Genomic DNA, 21,173 nt, shown 5'->3' on the forward strand with positions numbered 1-21,173 from the left:
TTGGATTTGATAGCTGATTTCAAAGTCATCACCTTTCCCCAGAATTTGGAGTAACCTTCCTTTCTATCTTTTCTCTTTTCCCAGGAAATTCAAAAGGCTGATTTCCTGAACTTTTAAATTGTTTAATATTCCTGAAAACTTTTAATATTTGTTTTGAGGTAAACCAGTGATCTAAATATTACACGCTTCATGGTCTGTTTTCCTTCTATTTCTCATCTGCTTCCTATCCTGTACTAAATTCCACGCATCTATTATTGCTGTTTTGCTGACTTCCAATGGCTCCCTGTCCTCCAGCATAACTTCAATATCCTCCCCTTTGTCCTTCACAATCTTACTTGCACCCTCTGCTCTTCCAACTCCTTCGTCCAATGTTGATGGCAAAGTCTCTAGCCACCCTACCCCTATACTCTGGAATTCTCTATATAAACTTCCTCCACTTTCCTACATCTCTCCCCATTGTGTTTATGGCCTAGCAAGACTTGGTAGTTACCAATTTGGTCACTAATATTTCAGTGCCCTTTCTGCTACTCTTAAGTTTCAGTGCTTCCTCCCCAGATGAAAACTTGAAAAAGTTAACAAGAATGTTACACAGCAGCATGTGGGAAAGATCACCTGACTTACTGATTTTTTTGTTTTTGTTTTGTTTTGCTGACTGCTTTAATGGTGTTTTATAAATCTTTCGTTTTTTCAAAGGAAGTTGTAAGGACCTGCTTTGATTGGAATGCTCCTTAACCTGTTCAGTTATGATTTTTCTGCTGTTGAAAAATTTGAGCCAAATCGGGTGCAAGTATGATGCTCAATGTGTGACTGACTAAAGTGTGGTATGTAAGATATCTCAAATGGAGTGACGTTGCATCTGATCTAACTAATGTCTCAAAGTGCTTGTAGATACTGTCGAATGTTCTGTACTATTGAGGGGCTTCTGACTTCATGACAGTCCTTCTGGGAATCATAGAATCATAGAAAGTTACAGTGCGGAAGGAGGCCACTTTGGCCCACCATGTCCACGCCAGCCAACAAAGAGCTATCCAGCCTAATCCCACTTCTCAGCTCTTGGTCCGCAGCCCTGCAGGTTACAGCATCCCAAGTGCACATCCAAGTACTTTTTTAAAATGTGGCTAGGGTTTCCGCCTCTACCACCCTTTCAGGCAGTGAGTTCCAGACCCCCACAACCCTCTGGGTGAAGAAATTTCCCCTTAAATACCCTCTAAACCTTCCCCCAATTACTTTAAATCTGTGCCCCCTGGTTTTTGACCCCTCTGCGAAGGGAAATAGGTCCTTTCTATCCACTTTATGCCCCTCATAATTTTATACACCTCAGTAAGGTCTCCTCTCAGCCTCCTCTGTTCCAAGGAAAACAGACCCAGCCTATCCAGTCTTTCCTCATAGCTAAGATTCTCTACTCTCAGCAACATCCTTGTAAATCTCCTCTGTACCCTCTAGTGCAATCACATCTTTCCTGTAATGTGACCAGAACTGCACGCAGTACTCCAGCTGAGGCCTAACTAGTGTTTTACACAGTTGAAGCATAACCCCCCTGCTCTTGTATTCTGTGCCACGGCTAATAAAGGCAAGCATTTCCTATGCCGCCTTAACCACCTTATCTACTTGGCCTGCTACCTTCAGGGATCTGTGGACATGCACTCCAAGGTCCCTTTGTTCCTCTACTCTACTCGGTGTCCTACCATTTAATGTGTATTCCCTTTCCTTGTTAGCCCTCCCCAAATGCATTACCTCACACTTCTCCGCATTGAATTCCATTTGCCACTGTTCTGCCCACTTGACCAATTTATTGATATCTTCCTGTGGTCTACAGCTTCCTTCTTCAGTATCAACCACACAGCCGATTTTAGTATCATCTGCAAACTTCTTAATCATACCCCCTATATTCAAGTCTAGATCATTGATATATACCACAAAAAGCAAGGGACTGAGTACTGAGCCCCTGCGGAACCCCACTGGAAACAGCCTTCCAGTCACAAAAACACCCATCAACCATTACCCTCTGCTTCCTGTCTCCGAGCCAGTTTTGAATCCAACTTGACACTTTGCCCTGGATCCCATGGGCTTTTAACTTCATGACCAATCTGCCATGTGGAACCTTATCAAAAGCCTTGCTAAAGTCCATATACACTACATCAAACGCTCAACCCTCCTTGTTATCTCCTCAAAAAAAAAAAAAAAAAAAAAAAAAAAAAAAAAATTCAATCAAGTTTGTCAGACACTACCTTCCCTTAACAAATCCGTGCTGACTATCCTTGATTAACCCATGTCTTTCTAAATGAAGATTTATCCTGTCCTTCAGAATTCTTTCCAATAATTTTTCCACCACCGAGGTTAGGCTGATTGGCCTGTAATTACTCGGTCTATCCTTTTCTCCCTTTTTAAACAAGTGTACCACATTAGCAGTCCGCCGGCACCACACCTGAAGCCAGAGAGGATTGGAAAATGATGGTCGGGGCCTCTGTTATTTCCTCTTTTGCTTCGCTTAACAGCTTGGGATACATTTCATCCGGGCCTGGGGATTTATCCACTTTTAAAGCTGCTAAACCCCTTAATTCTCTGTCTCTCTGAATATTTCACACTCCTTCCCCCCCCCCCCCCCCCCCCCCCCCGATAGCAATGTCTGGTTCGACCCTCCTTTGTGACAACAGACGCAAAGTATTCATTAAGAACCCTACCGATGCCTCCCCCCTCCACATACAGATTACCCTCATGATCTCTAATAGGCCCTACCCTTTTTAGTTATTCTCTTACTCTTAATATATTTATAAAACATCTTTCGATTTTCCTTGATTTTACTTGCCAAGAATTTTTCATGCCCTCTCTTTGCTTTACTAATATCCTTTTTAATTGCACCCCTGCACTTTCTGTACTCCTCTAAAGATTCTGGAGTATTTAGCCCTCGGTATCTGTCATATGCCTCCCTTTTTTTCCTTTATCCTACCCTGTATGTCTCTATACGTCCAGGGGGGCTCTAGATTTGTTAGTCCCACCTTTTTTCTTTAAGGGCACATATTTGGCCTGAACCCTCCGGATCTCCTCCTTGAATGCCTCCCACTGCTCTGACACTGATTTACCTTCAAGAAGCTGTTTCCAGTCCACTATGGCTAAATCCCCTCTGAGCTTAGCAAAATTTGCTTTTCCGCAATTTAGAATTTTTATTCCTGGTCTATCCTTGTCCTTTTCCATAACTACCTTAAATCTAACTGAATTATGGTCACTAGCACCAAAATGCTCCCCCACTGATACGCCTTCCACCTGCCCAACTTCATTCCCTAAAACTAAGTCCAGAACCGCCCCCTCCATTGTTGGGCTTGCTACATACTGGCTAAAAAAAAGTTCTCCTGGATACATTTTAGGAATTCTGCACCTTCTATACCCTTCACACTAATTTTATCCTGCTCTGGGATGAGGACGACGATTAGGAACAGGAGCAGCAGCATGTGGAAGAAGCAAATGGAGCTACAGCAGATGGAGACCGAATAGAAGAAGGAATGCTTGCAGGAATCCTTATCCTCTCTCAAAATTGTGTGTCCAGGACACCATAATCTGCAGTTCTCTGAGGAGCAGTGCAGAAGGAAGCTTTGTTTCTATAGGGAGTTTGTCACAGAGCAGTGTCACCTCTTGCAACAAAACCTGCAACTTACTGCCACAACTTGCACAGCATTGCATGTTGCAGTCAAGATCACTGCAATCCTGAACTACTATTCTTGTTCCTTCCAGAGTGTTGCAGGGGATATTGGTAACATGTCAGTCTGCTGTCCATGCTTGCATTAAGCAGGTGAGCAATGCTTTATTTGCTGGAGCAAACCGTTTCATCACCTTTGCCATGGACATCCAGAAGCAGGATAGGGCTCTGGTTCGCTCCTCATCCTCATCCTTTCCCCCCCCCCGCCCCCAGGGTGTCATTGACGGCCGCAGTGGGATCCTGCAGGATGCAATGAATTGCAAGGGCTGCCACTCCAGTAATGTGCAACTGCTACCTCCACTCTACCCTGCACAACAAGCGAGAGGCTGGCTGTTTGGGAACAAGGACAGTCCCCTGCACACTTGGCTCATGACGACTCTTAGCAATCCACAGTCGGTGGCTGAAATGCACGATAGTCTGATCCATGGGCCAGCTAGTGCCCTCATCGAGCATCGGAGTACTCCAACAATGATTCTTATGTCTGAACAGGTCTGGTCACCAACCACTAACATCTCATGGGCTCTTGACTGAGCTGCAGTCACCTTCCACCTCTCGTGTCACCTGGCCATTTCTGATAATGTTGATGGTGGCGTCTTTCACTGTTGTCCATGTCTGTAGATTGACAGGACATCCTCCTGTTCGGTTCTGCTTTTCTCCCTCCTGTTGTGTGCCAGCTTCTCTTGCAAGAAGAATGGAAGTGGGTTAATGTGTGCCCTAGGTAAAGGCTTTTAACATAGCATGCACAATGGCATGAGAAAGCAGCAAGTGTGGCCAAGAGGGAGAAGTAGTTGTGAGGGCAGTAGCATGTTTTGAAGGTGTGAGTGGATGCAGAGAGGAGGTGCAATGAAGTGTTCCCTGCTGACTTGAGAGCTTTGGAAATCAGAGAAGGTTATGATTCATAGTGCTGAGGCAACAGCACAGTCCCATGTGGCTTTGCAGAGCGAGCGAGCTGTAAAGTGGAGGCTTACCTTGGCATTCCTAGTCCGATTAATAATTTTGTTTTATCTGCATTGCAGCCAGGTCCTGGTGACACTGCCAGTGACGTCGTCATTTTGTGCCACCTCCCCCAATGCCCATTGACTGTTTCGCATTCGCAGCTGTTGCCTATCCATTGAAAGGAGGACCTCCTTCCTGACGGTGACTTTGTTTCTTTCCACTGCTGCACGTGGGGACCTGCTGGAAGACATGTTACCTGCTGCTCCCCACAACAAAATGCTCTTTAAAGTGCTGCTGCAGACCTTTAAGAAGCAACTTCCCATCACGTTTCCTGCTCTCCTCATAAACAAGCTGCCTCTTGGGAGCAATGTTTCACGCTAGCAGATCTCGTGGAAGAGACAATCTGAATTAGATAGAAATAAAACATGGCTACAGGCTGTATGGCCCAACCACGACATGTTGATGTTGAAATTCTACATCAGCAGCACTAATCCCATGTACCTGCCCTGCTCCCAAATCCCAATATAATTCAAATTAGGTGAATGTGAAAACTGCACCAGGCCCAAATTGACGACTCAAGTAATCCATTGCATGCCTAAATAGTGTTCCAACAGAAAACCCGCCCACCATTATAAAACCGCATTCCTCCTAATTCACCATTAGCAATGCCACAAGAGATCTGCTAGTCTGTTAACCATTCCAATTCTTTTACTTCCCCCATTGGGGAAAAAAAATCTGTTTTGGTTATTTGGGGAGACATTTTCACCACAGAAGAAATATTTGAAGGGAAAGTTTACAATTGTATATGGAGTACTGCTGGTGAGGCCTGGGTGCAGCAGGTTGCTTGCCCTTTTTCTCTCTGTTGACAATGTTTTGTTGTATGGAGGATTTAAATAATTATTTAGGAGAGGGGGAAAAGGTGAGAAGGGGGGGGGGAAGAACAATAAATAACTTTGTAGACATTAATTCTGAACTGTTCAAGATAATGTTCTTATCCAGTATTTCCTGTATTCTAATGCCATTTAAGGACTACGGTATGTTTTACGTGACAGCACATCACTGTAGCGAGAAAGTCCAGAAGTAGATGTTAGTTTCTTTCTAATGCCTCGTCACAGGATGTGTACGCACTGCAAAACCTTTGGTTGTAGATTCAAAAGGATGTCTCCTGACAATTTAGAGCTGTGCCTGCTGTTTGCTATCAAAGGATGCACCATTTTTATTCTGTTGTTCTGCTTGTGATGGGACACAAACTGGAATAGGCATTTTATATTTCTGACTGACCAACTTTTGATAGAATATCATTTTGCTTCAGGCAAATATTTTCAATGAACGAGTCAGCATTTTTTCAGTCTCACAAATGACATGCTGGATCTGTTTTTGGTTGTGTATGCATTTCCTGGTATTTTTAGGTTTTGTTTGGTAGTCATGTGATTAAAGGCAATCATTTGTAAGTCAAATGTTTAGAAAACCATAGGTCTTTCTACAGCCTAAACAGTCTTTCAACATTGGAATGTGAATGTCGTAACCTGGGAGGTTGAGTAACCTGATCCACCAGGTGGTGCTGTGGCAATTGGTCTCCTGAGTTAAGTCTGAGCTGTACTGGTTGTACTCTGTTTTTGCTGCCTCATGGCAGAAGCTTTTATGTGCAAGTGTTGATTAAACCATGTTACGGAGTTAACCGGTGTCCGTCTCCATCTATGGCCACCAAGATACCACAGTGAAATAGCCATGAATTATTTTTGTCTGTCAATCATTCAAGAAGATGTTGAAACAGCTTGAAATCGGAGAAATAATCAGTTATATATTTAAATTGTAATTTAAACTGGAATAGTATAGTATATATATGTTACTGTGGCAAAGCCACCAAAGAGACTCTCGCAGTAACTTGTACAATTGTCTTTAATCATTATTGTTACCTTTTTAATGTTTGCCTTGTTTAAACAGCGCGGGATCGATAAAATCGCGATCTGACGCGATGACGTTGATGTTCCCAATGGCGGGAAACGTGACGTCAGGGTTGGAGGGCGTTTCCAGTTAGTCCTCGTGGAGTGAGCTAGTGTACAGACCTGTTTGGAGTTTCTCCTGCGTTTTTGTGTTGTAATACTTTCAGTGCATTAAACTAAGTTTGTTAACTACCAGTTTAGTTCAGTGTTTTTGTTAGGAGTGCACAGACTCCTACATTACCTAATTTCTCCTTTTGGCATTGTAGCCAATTTGAATTATCTTCCAAGTAAAGATTCCTGCAAAAACTTTTACTTTATAACTTTGTAAACATTGTGCATATCTGCATGTGATGAAATCTGAAGATGCAATGATATCGTCAGAATATATCTAGGTTCTTGAGGTGTAGATTCTTTGAAAGAAAAGAAAGACTTGCATTTATATAGTGCCTTTTGTGACCACTGGACTTCCCAAAGCACTTGCAGCCAATGAAGTACTTTTTGAAGTGTAGTCACTGTTGTAGGGAAAAGTTACAATTTCTAAGCAGTATAGAGTGCTTTCTTGTGGCATTGGAAAGATAAAACCATGCCTGTTACAAAGGGATTTGTTAAATTTGCATTGTAAATTTTTCTCCATTGGTTTACATACCAATTGATTGGGTCTTTAGATGTAGTTACAGATTGAGTATTGGACAGTGGATTAAAATTTGAATTTTCTTAAACACCTGTTGAGGATGAGTTTGATTAGATTAGTTGAAATGTCTGAACCTAAAGGAAATATAAACTCTCTGTTGGGCTAAGTGGTATACAACACCAACAACAACTTGTTTATATAGTGCCTTTAAAGTAATAAAAGTCCCAAGGTGCTTCATAGGAGTGTTATATTAAAAAATGTTTTCATCATGAACAGAGTACATTAAGGCTGTTCAGTTAGTTTTTGAGATTCTTCTTTTCATAATACAACTTCACCAAATAATCAGAACATGGAAAAACATCTTTTATAATGAATATATGATTCCAATCATATTCACCATCTTTAAGTGTGCCAATTGGGTAAGTGCAAGTTTTGGGTAAGTGTCATTTCTACCAGAACATTCCAATTAAAGGTGTTCAACTGCATTAATTTATGGATAACTGTTTCCTGCACTCTAACCAAACTATTGACTGGGATCATGGTACAGATTTCTGTAGAGATTTTTACTAAGTATGAAGGAATGTTCTTGTGCTAATGTATGTCTGTCTAGGTTAATGAATCCTGGTGATGAAAACAGCTACTTCTAGAAATAAGTTACACCCCTGCATAGGTGTTACACATTTCAGGTCATCTTTTGGGTTCAGTGGTGCTGGTCACTCCCATAAGTCATCCAAACATCTTGCATTCAGGAGTGTGCCTTACAACCCATTATCCAGTCTTGCAACAGCGTAACTTGGGTAGATTAGGGCGTAACAATAATACCTTCTTTGTTATCTGGACTGCATTTCTTGTTTTGTATGTTTCTCCAATTTTTCAGTAGGCAGAGTGAAAACAATTTGAGACCAGGATGGATACGAATTTCTTGAGCTGCTTTTTTTTGCAGACCGCAAGTGAATGTACAGAGTAATGGTAGTAATCAACTCTAACTTAACGTCTGGTCACCTAAAAAGAATTGTTTTATTGCATGCCACACTAGTTGGCTAACTTGACTTTGTTTTTCTGGTCAGCTTTCTGGTTCTGACTCGTGCTGATCTTAACATGAGCAAGCTTTCCCTCTGGGGTGGGCTCCCCCTCGAGACCTAACTGGACTGACATCACCTATATCTTTGCCATTTTTCTCCCTCACCCTTAGAAATGCTCTTTTTAAAAAATGGATGTAGCCATTTTTAGGGTCTGGGATAAGTCAAATGACTCTTGCTGTCTGTTAGAAGTGGGCTTTGAACAGCGACATCCCACAAACCTGTCCATCTAGCTTTAATAAAATCAGTGTCTGGCTCATGAACAAATGAACTCCTTCTTTTTGTATTGGTAGCAGCAGCTCATGGCTGTAAAGAGCATTTTAAATTTGTGATCCTACCCTGATTTAAAACACACCATTTAAATGTAGCTCCTTTCCAAATCTTTTCTGTAGAAAAATATTGAAAAATTCCAAAACATGATGATTGACACAGTGAAATTTAAATGGGTAAGTCTGAAGTCAGACCTAAAAGGGAGTCTTGACATCAATATCCCTTTTTTTTTAAAAAGCACATTTTTAAACAATTCTTCAATAGCTATGCTTCAGCAATGACTGTGATACCATCAAGGCTACTGGCTCAGAGAAATTATAGCTCTAAACAGTGTGAAGGAACTGAATTAACATCAGTGGATAACCATCATTAAACAATGTTCTTGAGACTTAATTTAATACATTCGTTAATTTGTTCCCTCACACAGTAACTCTCAATGGTGCCATCAGCACTTGTTCTTTAGCTACATTATTTTTAGAAAAGCAACTAGAATAGTTTTTTTTTCTTGGTTTGTTTTAGATGTGCTGATGGTAAGCTTGCCTCTTTTTATTGTTGAATATTTTCAGATGTCGAGAGTAATTAAAAAAAAAAAAAAAAAAAATCCTCTTTAGTTTTCCTTTTAATTTGTGCTGAATACTCCATGTGCAATTTTCAAGGAGTTTTAAATAACCAGCATGCAATTACTCTTAATATTTCTATTGATGTTGTAGTTATTGCCTTTTCTTCAAAATCTGGATATGTTCAGAGCTCGTTGTTTTCTGGCAATTGAAATTAAACCATAGGCCTTTTTGGTTTGAACTTAACCTGTTGGTTGCACATATCTCAATTTTTAAATGAGATTGCTCTCGTTGGATTTATTTTTCAAGGACTGTCACTCTACTGGCTCAGCACTTAAGGTGAGCCTACTGAGTTTTGTTAAGTACAAATTGTAATCTTCAATTTTAAAAACTGATTAAAACTGCAAGGTCATAATAGAAATTTCTGTGGAAATTACTCATGGCAGCTTAGTACGTGTCAGCAAGGAAAAGAGCTACTTTTTAACAAACAATACACCTTGACTGATGTACAACAGATACTCAAATCGCTATTGCAATTTTTGGAATGTTGTGTGCGTAAATGTATCATTACAAAAGAATTTGTGCAAAGTTTCTGTGCCTTTTAGAAGTTGCTGTGCCTGACTTAGTTTCGTAGATTACAGCATTGGTATTGAGAACATTTTAGGAGTTTTTGAGTGAACGCACGGATCCTGTGATCTGGATAGTTCTAAATGCCGCAGACTTGGAGTTTCAAGGCGTTTATTCTTGAAAAAGAAAGACAGACTTGCATTTATATAGTGCCTTTCATGACCACCGGATGTCTCAAAGCACTTTACAGCCAATGAAATACTTTTGAAGTGTAGTGACTGTTGTAATGTAGGAAATGCGGCAGCTAATTTGCGTACAGCAAGCTTCCATGAACAACAATGTGATAATGACCAGATAATCTGTTTTTGTTATGTTGATTGAGGGATAAATAGTGGCCAGGACAGTGGAGATAACTCCCTTGCTCTTCTTCAAAATTATGCCGTGGGACCTTTTACATCCACCTGAGAAAGCAGACGGAGCCTCTGTTTAACATCTCATCCAAAAGACAGCACCTCCGACCATGCAGCACTGCATTGGAGTGTCGGCCTAGAATTTTGTGCTCCAGTCCCTGGAGTGGGACTTGAACCCACAACCTTCTGATTCAGAGGCAAGAGTGCTACCCACCGAGCCACAGCTGACATGGTGTTGAATTTAGCATTCCTCACTGTGATTGGGAAGGACATTTTTGAACACGTAGATGCACACATTCTGCTTACATCAGTCTCTGCACTATTACTTTTTAAAATGCAATGTTTTGAGGTAATAAGGTGCCATATAAGTATTACTCTTGCTGTTATCTTTTTCGTCTCATTACAAATGGTAGCTCAAACACAAGCCAAAGCTCCACCATCTGGTGCAAGATGAAGTTTTGTTTGCTCTTGATGAAGTTGCAAGTCAATAAATATTTGTGTAGCAGTATGATCTGACCGTTCTACAAAATACATAGGAACTTGTCCATTTTTTTTTTTTTTAAAGGTTTTGAGTGTCACATTTTTATTGTCAATCATTTTTAAAAAGCAGGTAATTTTATGTTGGATTCTTCTGAACTGGAGCTGGGAATTTAGAAACATGTCAATCTGCAAACTTTGCTAATAGTAATCTATTAATTTACCTCCTGTCTCTTCACAGTACTTCAAATTTATAACCTTAATTGGATATGCTCGCTTTAAGCACATCTGTACCTTACCAGCAAAATAATATGTTGTACATTGCATGATATGATGGTCCTCTCCTATTTAATTCCTCGAGGAGGTTTTATAGAGAAAATTAGCGATGCTTTGGTTGATATTTTTCAGGGCCCCATAACTACTGGAGATACTAAGGCTTGGAAGATAGCAAATTAAGTTGCAATAATCAAAAAAGGAGTAAGGCACCTAGTAATTACAAGCTAGTTAGCCAAGTATTCATACTTGGAAAACTGCTGATGGGCATTTTACAGGATGCAATAAATGAGCATTTAGGGAACAGTAGTATCCGAAGAAGCAGTCGACATGGTTTTTGGACGTGGGTAATTGTTTACAAATATACAGGAATTCTTTTGAGGGGGGTAACTAAGCTAGTGACGAAGGTAATCCAGTAGATGTAGTTTACTTGAATTTTGAATAAGCATTTGCCATAGTTCCTCCATTGAGTGAGTGAGAAAGCTTTAGTTCACATGGAATCCACTAAAGCATCTTTGGAAGCTCAGATGGCCTGAAGTTCCATCCGAAACCATGCTTTCCTTTTTGAGTAGGAATGCAAGATGGGAGCCAGTAGATTTAAACAGATTTAATTTTAATGTACAGGTTGTGGCATAATGCAGAAAGCAGTTAATGGTTACAGCAGAGTGTTTTCCTAAAGGTTTAGCTATTTATATAATAAATACAACAAAATAAAGTTTCCACGTGCAAAAATGTTGCCAAGTAGGCAGTTGTAAAACCTATGCTTCATCATAGATATAAAAACATTTACCCTACAAAGCTTTTAACAGTATAGTCATTACAAATGTACTTTTAAACATTTGACTATATTTTATCGTTTATAACATGTATGTGTTACTACATGCTATGTTTTTCACATTTCTATGGATTTTTCTTTTACATTTAAGTTGTGTTTTACTGTGGGGTGACATTTGTATTCAAAATTCTTGTTGGAATTAGTTTTCCTAAACACACCGCGTGCCCTCTTTTTAAGGAATGCTTGATGCTCTCGTGTAGTTGGTTATCAATCAAAACTCAAAGTTTTTGTCTTTAACCACCCTGCTGAACGTCTCTTAATTTGATCTGCTTTTCCAAACCAAATCGAAACTTCATTTAATGGTGCAAGTGCCTCGCCCATTCCAATTTAGAAATCATTTTTTTGCTTCTCTAATCACAGGGTCAGCCTGACTGTATAAGCACTTTATCAAGCATGATTTTTGTCGCTTTTTAAATTATAGGCATAAAAATTAGATTAAGATAATCGTGAAACCTGATTTCAATATTAGTGGAAATAAGGATGAGTTGTATTTAATTTTGTTAAACTGCTCCTTTACCATTGAATACAATACAGTATGTAGTTTCCAAAATAAGCATGCAACTTGGTTTGTAGGGATTACAACTTTAGTTTTCCAATCTTTCTGTAGGTTTTTAATGTAGAACATTATAAATAACCTTTTGATTTTGCAATTAAATTAAACAATTACCCCACATTTCTCTCTTCTCTCCCCCACCCCCTCCAGCCCCAAAAATGTAAATTCAAAACGGGGGTTGACCATGAAATAGCCTTGAAAGGTTGATATCATGCCATACTGGGGTGATGCATGAAGCCTCTTTTTTCCTGTTTCCTGCAGGGATCGATAGTTCTCTGTACATATGACCAGCAGCAACGTAGTGTGCCTTCAGTTACCTGTATCACACACATGTCCCATGAGGGCGAAGATGCTGAGAATACTGTTAAAATGCACAAACTCCTTTTAACAAACATTGTACTTTCATGGTTGTATGCATTTATTATTGAAAAATTGTATTCCTTTCAAAGTCACTTTTGTTTTTATACTGAGTTTAATTAACATACTTTTTGCAGCTAAAATAAAATAATGCATTCAATTGCAGCTGATTTCCAGCTATTTTTGACCCAATTTCAGGGAATAAAATCACAACCCAAAAATCTAACCCACAATTATTTTTAAAAAAAAGTGAAGTTTTTTTTTTGGTGTGGATTTAGTCTTTCATACTGATGTTCAGTGCTTGGTTAAAATAAATTGTTAATTGAATGTTATATCCATGCAATTGTAATAATGCTGAATAAAAAATGTAGTAACAGTGCACTTGAATTGAATTTCAAACTCAATCTGGGTAATTGTTACTTTTACCTTGGTAGTTGATTTGAAAGCATCTAATTCAATGAAAAGCTCCTTAAATTCCTTTTCATGTTACTTTATTTTTGTACTAATTATTCCTCTTTACTTCACAGGTACGAAGGAGAGAGCTCAAGAAGTGTCAGGTTTGTGTTCAGTCACCACTTTTCATGTCATGGTAGACCCATTGGAGTGTGGTACTTTAATGAAACTGTGCCCTTTGATTTCTACTTTATTGGTTGACTGATTACACCTAAAATCTGGATGCAGTGAAACTTGTGCTTTCAATGCAAAAAAAATTGGATTCATTAATGGCTACCTTTTCATGCCTCCGTTTAGTCTGTAATGAAACTTATTTAATCTGTTGCTCATTTGTGCAACAGTCTTTTATTTCTTTTGGTAAATGAGTTAAGTTCTATTCTATTACAATACAGTGAGTTGTTAAATGGTTAAGCTCCATGCACTACACTAGATTGCTGTTTTGTAGATGCTTTAATGAAATATTTTCCAACAAAAATTTTCTACTGTGATGGCTTTAAATAGAAATGAAAAATGTAGGTAATTTACATCTATTGTGTCGATATTCAATGTGGAAAGTACTGATTTGTTTTTGTTGAATGAGGCAAAATATTGTAACATTTGGTACGTCAATAATTGATATTTATAGTCATAGTATATTCTAATTGAGTCTGTTTAGTTTAGGTCCTATTGCTTGAAACTGTACAACAATTATTTGGGTGTCAACAATATGTACAAATCAATTAGAGTTTAAAATTTAACAAATCAAATATCTACTAACAAGTTTGTATTTTTCTGCTAAAGAAAGCAAGTTTTAGTGTGGTGCTTTGAACATTTTTTGTGCTACCATGTTATTCTTGCAGTTAGATAAAATGGGCAATTTGATTGCTTTGTTAAATTGTCACATCATTAATTTGCAGTAGGCCTTTAAGTATTCTATTTCTACACAATCTTGCAGCCACAAATTTATTTCTATAGTGGAACAAGTTGCACCGAAACCTTTTGGTCTAGTGACGCTAACATTTGACAGGAAGATAGATACATAATAAAATAAGATGGTGGCAGTGGAGGAAAAAGGCAATTGCTTTTTGCTTTCTAATTTTGTCAGAATTTTTCTAGAGGTTAAAATCTATGCATTTCCAACGCATTCCCAGGAGTTGGAGAATTCAATAGATATACAAATGCTGAGCTCAATCTGTGACAAATATTTGCAGTGAAAAGGTATACTAGTCGAGCTATTTCCTGAAAGTGATGCAACCTATTTTCTGCTGTTTGATGGGTAAAAAAAAAAAATCTGTTTTCAAAGCATTTATGATCTGATGTTTCCTGAAAGATGGGTTGATAGCAGAACGCATAAATAAAAGTGAAGTTCTTCACACACCACCTTGAAACTCGGAGACGACCTACTTGAGAAGTGGCAAGTTGAGGTGAGGCTCTTATTCCAAGAGGGATACTCAAACTGTGCTGTGCTTGTGCACCTCTTGACATCTGGCTCAAGAACAGCCTCGGCAAGCAACTCTCTTCCCTGTCCTTTATTGGAGAATAGGCAAAAAGGCAGTATGAGCAAATGGGGGAAAACAGCTTAAACTGTGTGGCGAAGCTGAAAGTGCTGTTTCCTGTTTAAGACAAAACCAGCAGGTGGTCCAACAGGCTGCATCTGTTAAGCAGAGAGCTGCTCTGGCAACTTGTGTCGACAAAAGGTTCTACCCAATGGGTTGAGCTTTAAAAGCATTATTGTCTTGAACAAAGAAAATGGTGCAACAAGAGAAATTTAGTAATAGCCCTGATGAACTTTCCACTTTTTTTCTTTAGCTTTTGTTAAATGTGTTTTTTAATTTTGCAGTTGCTGAGGATGCAAATGAGTGATGTATGATCTTACTACTTCCTCTTGCAATGTGAATGGCCAGCATTAGCAACAGCTTTAAGTAATACACCGACCCTTTTACGTGTATTATAACCAGTCATCATTTAAGGAAAATATTCCATAAACTAATAAGGAGATTGAAGAAATATGATGTATTTAAATTGAAAATATTATAATTGTAAACACATGCAGAGAGAATATTTATTTTAAATAACCCTTTTTGCTGGATTTGCCTTTAAGAGCTACAGAAAAGTGATTCATCGGGACATTTTTACACAGCACATATACTAGTGATATGAATGGAAGTAGGTTAATTGTATCTTAACTTCATTTTAAATCCGTTAAATTAAACTTTGACTCGGCTTCTCCTGCAGGAGTAGGCAAACCATTTCATAGTATCGGCAACAGTGCTTGGACCAACGACAAGATTGAGTGGGCTGGAGTCGAGTGCTGTTTCCACTGCGTCTCTCCACCTTTCCGGTGGGAAAATATAGACCCACTATTCTGTTTCTCTGTGATAGTACAGCTGAGATTGGGAACTTCCTGTATGTGAGGAATCGTGAGCATGAATCCACACCCAGCGCTTTGTAATTTCTTAATCTTGCTCTTTTTTAATTAGTACAACACATTGAGTTCAGTGGGGGACCAGTTATGAATTAAAAACACTGATCCCATTCTGTAAAACATGATTGTACGGTAGCTAGCAGTAATTAATTAGTGGGCTCTACTTGTCTATTTATCTGTGCCCAATGCTGCAAGATGCTGTTCTAATGGCCTTTGCTGAAGAGGACTTCAAGGGTCAATCCTGACATCAAAAAAGTGTAGCACTGACTTTAAACACATGCTGTGGGGATACAGTGGAAGTACTTTTGCTTGAAGTTGGCAGGCCTAAAGTCGTGCTCATTTAGAGTGAGATTTATTTTGGTTTAAAAATTTAAAAAAAAAGATAGCTCCTTTGTGCTTATGGGTATCTGTCTAACTCCTGACATTTCTCATGTTGACAGCTGAGTCTGCATGGACATGAAACTGCTGAACTATGAATTTTGCTAGTATTTGCATTCCGGGTTAATTAAACAGAGAAGCAGCGAAGCAAAAATCTGTAGCCCTCTGACAGCCCAGCAGACTGAGCCTCCAACCACACAGATCTCACACTTGTGTGCTCTCTCTCTCTCTCTTGCTTTCGCACTTTTTTTCCCTCCCTCCCGTGTGCTGTCTCTGGTGCTAAATCTTCGATTTTTGTAGTGCTTTAATGTCGAGCCATTTTTGGTGTACTTTAGCAACCATTGTCTTTTTTTAAACCACTTAACTATGCTATGCAAGTGTCAGCCGTGGCTCAGTGGGTAGCACTCTCGCCTCTGAGTCAGAAGGTTGTGGGTTCAAGTCCCACTCCAGGGACTTGAGCACAAAGCTAGGCTGACACTCCAGTACAGTGCTGCACTGTCAGAGGTGCCGTCTTTTGGATGAAACGTTAAACCGAGGCCCCGTCTGCTCTCTCAGGTGGACGTAAAAGATCCCATGGCACTCTCAAAAAAAGAGCAGGGAAGTTATCCCCGGTGTCCTGGCAAATATTTATCCCTCAACCAACATAACAAAAACAGATTATCTGGTCATTATCATATTGCTGTTTGTGGGAGCTTGCTGTGTGCAAATTGGCTGCTGCATTTCCCACATTACAACAGTGACTACACTTCAAAAAGTACTTCATTGGCTGTAAAGTGCTTTGAGATGTCCGGTGGTCGTGAAAGACACTATAAATGCAAGGCTTTCTTTTCCTTCCTCCTTCTCCTTCTTTTCCTTCCTTCCAAGTCTGCAAAAAGCACAGCAATTTTTTGTAAAAATTGTTTTGATTTAGTGTTTGCTTCTTCATCTTTGCTCGACCGCCCCCCTTCCCCGCTTTACTTACTGTCCCTACGTGTATCTCTGCAACAATCACTTCCGTGTTTTGATAGTGTCGCACTAAATTTCTATTATAGACTCACCCCAGTACAGGCCCTTGCTTTTTTGTACCCTCTGCAAAGCTGTTTTCATAGTGGGTCTAACGACATCAGAGCCGGTACAAAGCTGCACAACAGCTACGTTCTAGGCAGGATTTAGTTTTGCGAGAGTTCTAGTCACTGTTGCGGATGATTCTGAATCCACTTTAACCTAATAGGTTGTGTATTCTGGTTCAGCATTTTGATCAAGTTAAGACTCTGTATGTATACCCTTCACTGGAATCTGATCATGAAGTTTGGCCTCATATTGGGAGTTTATGGCATTGCCATTTTTCTCTTCTGGTTAAAATCTTTTTACAAAGCTTTCTATTTCAGACTAGTCTTCAATTAAGTTAATGGGTAAAGCGGACCAAACCCTATAAGTGTGTCATGCTCTTAATGTGAGGGGAACCAAAGAATTGCGGCGTCTGCTGATCTGAGTTGATTTATGTAGTGCTGATTTCAGGATGGTAGCTAAACATAATAGTAGCAATAATTGGCCAGTAATCACTATAATTAGAAACCCGTAACAACTTTATAGATTACAGTGCCCACCGCTTATAGTGGGCACGTTTGCCTGCTTGTATGCATTGGACAGATTAAAGGGGAAATACTATGGCGACCAAGTAGTGACTGATGCTTGAGCCTAGGGAGTGTGTGGATCTGTCTTCTCACCTAAGGCCCATACACCTGTATGTTGCAGCAGGTGCAAAGGCAATGACCTCATGGTGTCTGGCAGCTGAGATCCTGTCCGCTGCGAGTTTGAGGAGCGCAGGTATTTGAAAGAATTGGGATTGAGCTAAGTGGGCATCTGGAGACGAGGAGCATCCTCAAAAGGAAAAGAAGCCACAGCTGTTCTGGAAGGTATGGGGCGAATGAACAAGTTGCTGAGGATTCAGAACCAGGAAAAGAGAGAGATCTGGGAGGAGAGAAATGGAACACTTCTCAAACAAGAACTTCATTGAATTGTAGCATTTATTCAAGAAGCTTATTTAATAAAGCAATCGACACCTTTTTATATGCCTGAAATACACGGAGTGCTTAACACATGTAAGCGGCAACTTTGTAATTGGCCACAATGGAAATGAAATATGGTTAGCACCTCTTGTCTGATTTAAACAATTGCCTGTAGGCGTCTTAAATGGTGGGGACTCTTGTGTCCATTTTCAATCTAGCACAGGCCTGCTTTCAATAAGTATGCTTGACCTTGAGCCCAATGGATGAGCAAAATTTGCCAACTTCAATCATCATGCATTCAAGTCCGCAAGTTCCACACTGGGCTTGATGTTCAAGGAGATGGACAGTGTAGTTTTTCTTCTATTCTGGTGGTCCAAATGAAGTACTTTACTTAACGAAAGATCATCAACCTGAAACATTAACTTTTGTTTCTCTCTCCACAGATGCTGCCTGACCTGAGTATTTCCAGCATTTTTTGTTTTTATTTCAGATTTCCAGCATCCGCAGTATTTCGCTTTTGTATTGTTGAAGTACCTGTACTTTTACTTGTTTGTTGTGCTTGATCTACTTGTATCGATTTAATTAAATTGCTTGCTATTTGCATAGTCCCTGGGTGACTCTCTGCAGTTACACAATTAATTATAGTCAATAAATGCAAAATGAGTGCAGCATTTACATTTTTTGTCTTGGTAGTCATGCTGTTCGTGGCTTTTTATTGCCGAGTTTCAGTAAGAACAGTACATAGTGAAAGATGATTGCATGTTACGATTGGTATGCGATTCCATTTTGAATGCTGCCCTGGGAGTAGTGTACAAGCATTGTGGTGTACATATCTTAAAACAGGTTTTAGTTTGCTTCTAAAAACTGGAAAGAAAAATACATCAAAAATTAACTGGCTGAAATTAGTGTCAACAAAATATCAATTGGTATGTGAACTTGTGTGTACTGTAAATATGTAATGATGCTGAATAATTTTTTTTCCTACAGTTACAGCGTCACTGGATCTGAATGTTCAGAAACACTTATTGATTTGAGAAGTAAATCATAAATAAGGTTCTTGAACATTGAAGTCAGGTGGCATAGGTTAAGCATATAGTGCATGCAATAGTACTTAAACATACACTTAAACGGTTGCGCTACAACCACACCTAATGGTTTGGTTGGGGCCCAAATGTTCTGAGTTCAGTATCTTGGACCTTTACAAATCCAAAAACTAACTACAAACTGACAATATTCATTTATTTCTCTTCTCTCCACCACCCCCCCCCCCCCCCCGCCATGACTCACCATGTTTCTGTATTACGTCATTATAGTAAAATTAAATTCTCTATGTAGAGTTGTATTTTATTTGACTTATCCCTTTTATAGCTTTAGTTTTCTTTACTTAACAAGCTCTTTTACTGTTGGGCTAATGAGATAAGTTTAACTCACTTACTTCGAGAGTCATAGAGTTATACAGCACGGATAGAGGCCCTTCGGCCCATCGTGCCCGCACCGGCCATCACGCCCTGTCTAATCTAATCCCATATTCCAGCATTTGGTCCGTAGCCTTGTATGCTATGGCATTTCAAGTGCTCATCCAAATGCTTCTTGAATGTTGTGAGGGTTCCAGCCTCCACAACCCTTTCGGGCAGTGAGTTCCAGACTCCAACCACCCTCTGGGTGAAAAAGTTCTTTCTCAAATCCCCTCTAAACCTCCCGCCCTTTACCTTGAATCTATGCCCCATAGTTATTGACCCTTCTACTAAGGGAAAAAGCTCCTCAGTATCCATCCTATCTATGCCCCTCATAATTTTGTACACCTCAATCATGTCCCCCCTCAGCCTCCTCTGCTCCAAGGAAAACAAACCCAATCTGCCCAGTCTCTCTTCATAGCTGAAGTGTTCCAGCCCTGGTAGCATCCTGGTGAATCTCCTCTGCACCCTCTCCAAAGCTATCACATCCTTCCTGTAGTGTGGCGACCAGAACTGCACACAGTATTCCAGCTGTGGCCTAACCAGTGTTTTATACAGCTCCATCATAACCTCCTTGCTCTTATATTCTATGCCTCGGCTAATGAAGGCAAGTATCCCATATGCCTTTTTTACCACCTTATCCACCTGTTCCACCGCCTTCAGGGATCTGTGTACTTGCACACCCAGATCCCTCTGACCCTCCGTCTTGCCTAGGGTCTTACCATTCATTGTGTATTCCCTTGCCTTGTTAGTCCCCCTCCAAAGTGCATCACCTTGCACTTTTCCGGGTTAAATTCCATTTGCCACTGTTCCGCCCATCTGACCAACCCATCGATATCGTCCTGCAGACTGAGACTACCCTCCTCGCTATTTACCACCCTACCAATTTTTGTATCATCCGCGAACTTACTGATCATACCTTTTACATTCATATCCAAGTCATTAATATAGACCACAAACAGCAAGGGACCCAGCACCGATCCCTGTGGTACCCCACTGGCCACAGGCTTCCAGTCACAAAAACAACCTTCGACCATCACCCTCTGCCTTCTGCCACTAAGCCAGTTTTTTAATCCAACGTGCCAAGGCACCCTGGATTCCATGGGCTCTTACCTTCTTGACCAGTCTCCTGTGCGGGACTTTATCGAAGGCCTTACTGAAATCCATGTATACCACATCCACTGCGTTACCCTCATCCACACACCTAGTCACCCCCTCAAAAAATTCAATCAAATTAGTCAGACATGATCTTCCCTTGACAAAGCCATGTTGACTATCCCTGATTAATCCTTGCCTCTCCAAGTGGAGACTGATTTTGTCCCTCAGAATTTTTTCCAATAATTTTCCCACCACTGATGTTAGGCTCACTGGCCTGTAGTTCCCCGGTTTTTCCCTACTCCCCTTCTTGAATAATGGTACTACATTAGCGGTTCTCCAGTCCTCTGGCACATCCCCTGTGGCCAGAGAGGTTCTGAATATGTGTGTTAGAGCCCCCGCAATCTCTTCCTTTGCCTCACACAGCAGCCTGGGATACATTTCGTCCGGGCCTGGGGATTTATCCATTTTTAGGCCTGCTAAAACCGCCAATACCTCCTCCCTCTCGATGTTAATGTGTTCGAGCATATCACAGTCCCCCCGCCCTATTTCTATGTCTACATCATCCCTCTCCATAGTGAAAACAGATGCAAAAAATTCATTTAGAACCCCTCCTACATGTAACAAGACAAGTTTGTCTTGTTACATATAATTGCTATTCCACCAAGTGAAACCTTTAATTATAAGTCTGTCTTTTTGTTTCTTTATCATTGGTACCAAAAAAATGATGTGTGCCCAGCTGTTTTTCTTTGCAGAAATAACTATTATCCCACACTGTTATAAAGTTTTCTGAAACTTGAACGAGTGTGCAATGACACTTCT

At 40.1% G+C, this 21,173-nt stretch overlaps 1 protein-coding gene across 2 annotated transcripts in view; it reads left to right on the forward strand.

The window, feature by feature from the left end:
- Positions 1 to 21,173, forward strand: part of iqsec1b (IQ motif and Sec7 domain ArfGEF 1b) — a 627,464-nt gene that overhangs the window by 128,645 nt on the left and 477,646 nt on the right. For both annotated transcript variants that reach the window (XM_086001715.1, XM_086001719.1), the window contains exon 2: positions 13,107 to 13,136. In XM_086001715.1, the coding sequence (XP_085857841.1) occupies positions 13,107 to 13,136 (30 nt within the window). The remainder of the gene's footprint in view (positions 1 to 13,106; positions 13,137 to 21,173) is intronic.

The sequence above is a fragment of the Somniosus microcephalus genome, chromosome 11 (genome assembly GCF_052327205.1).
Source record: "Somniosus microcephalus isolate GS21.2 chromosome 11, FLI_Smic_1.0, whole genome shotgun sequence".
Lineage (NCBI taxonomy): Eukaryota > Metazoa > Chordata > Chondrichthyes > Squaliformes > Somniosidae > Somniosus > Somniosus microcephalus.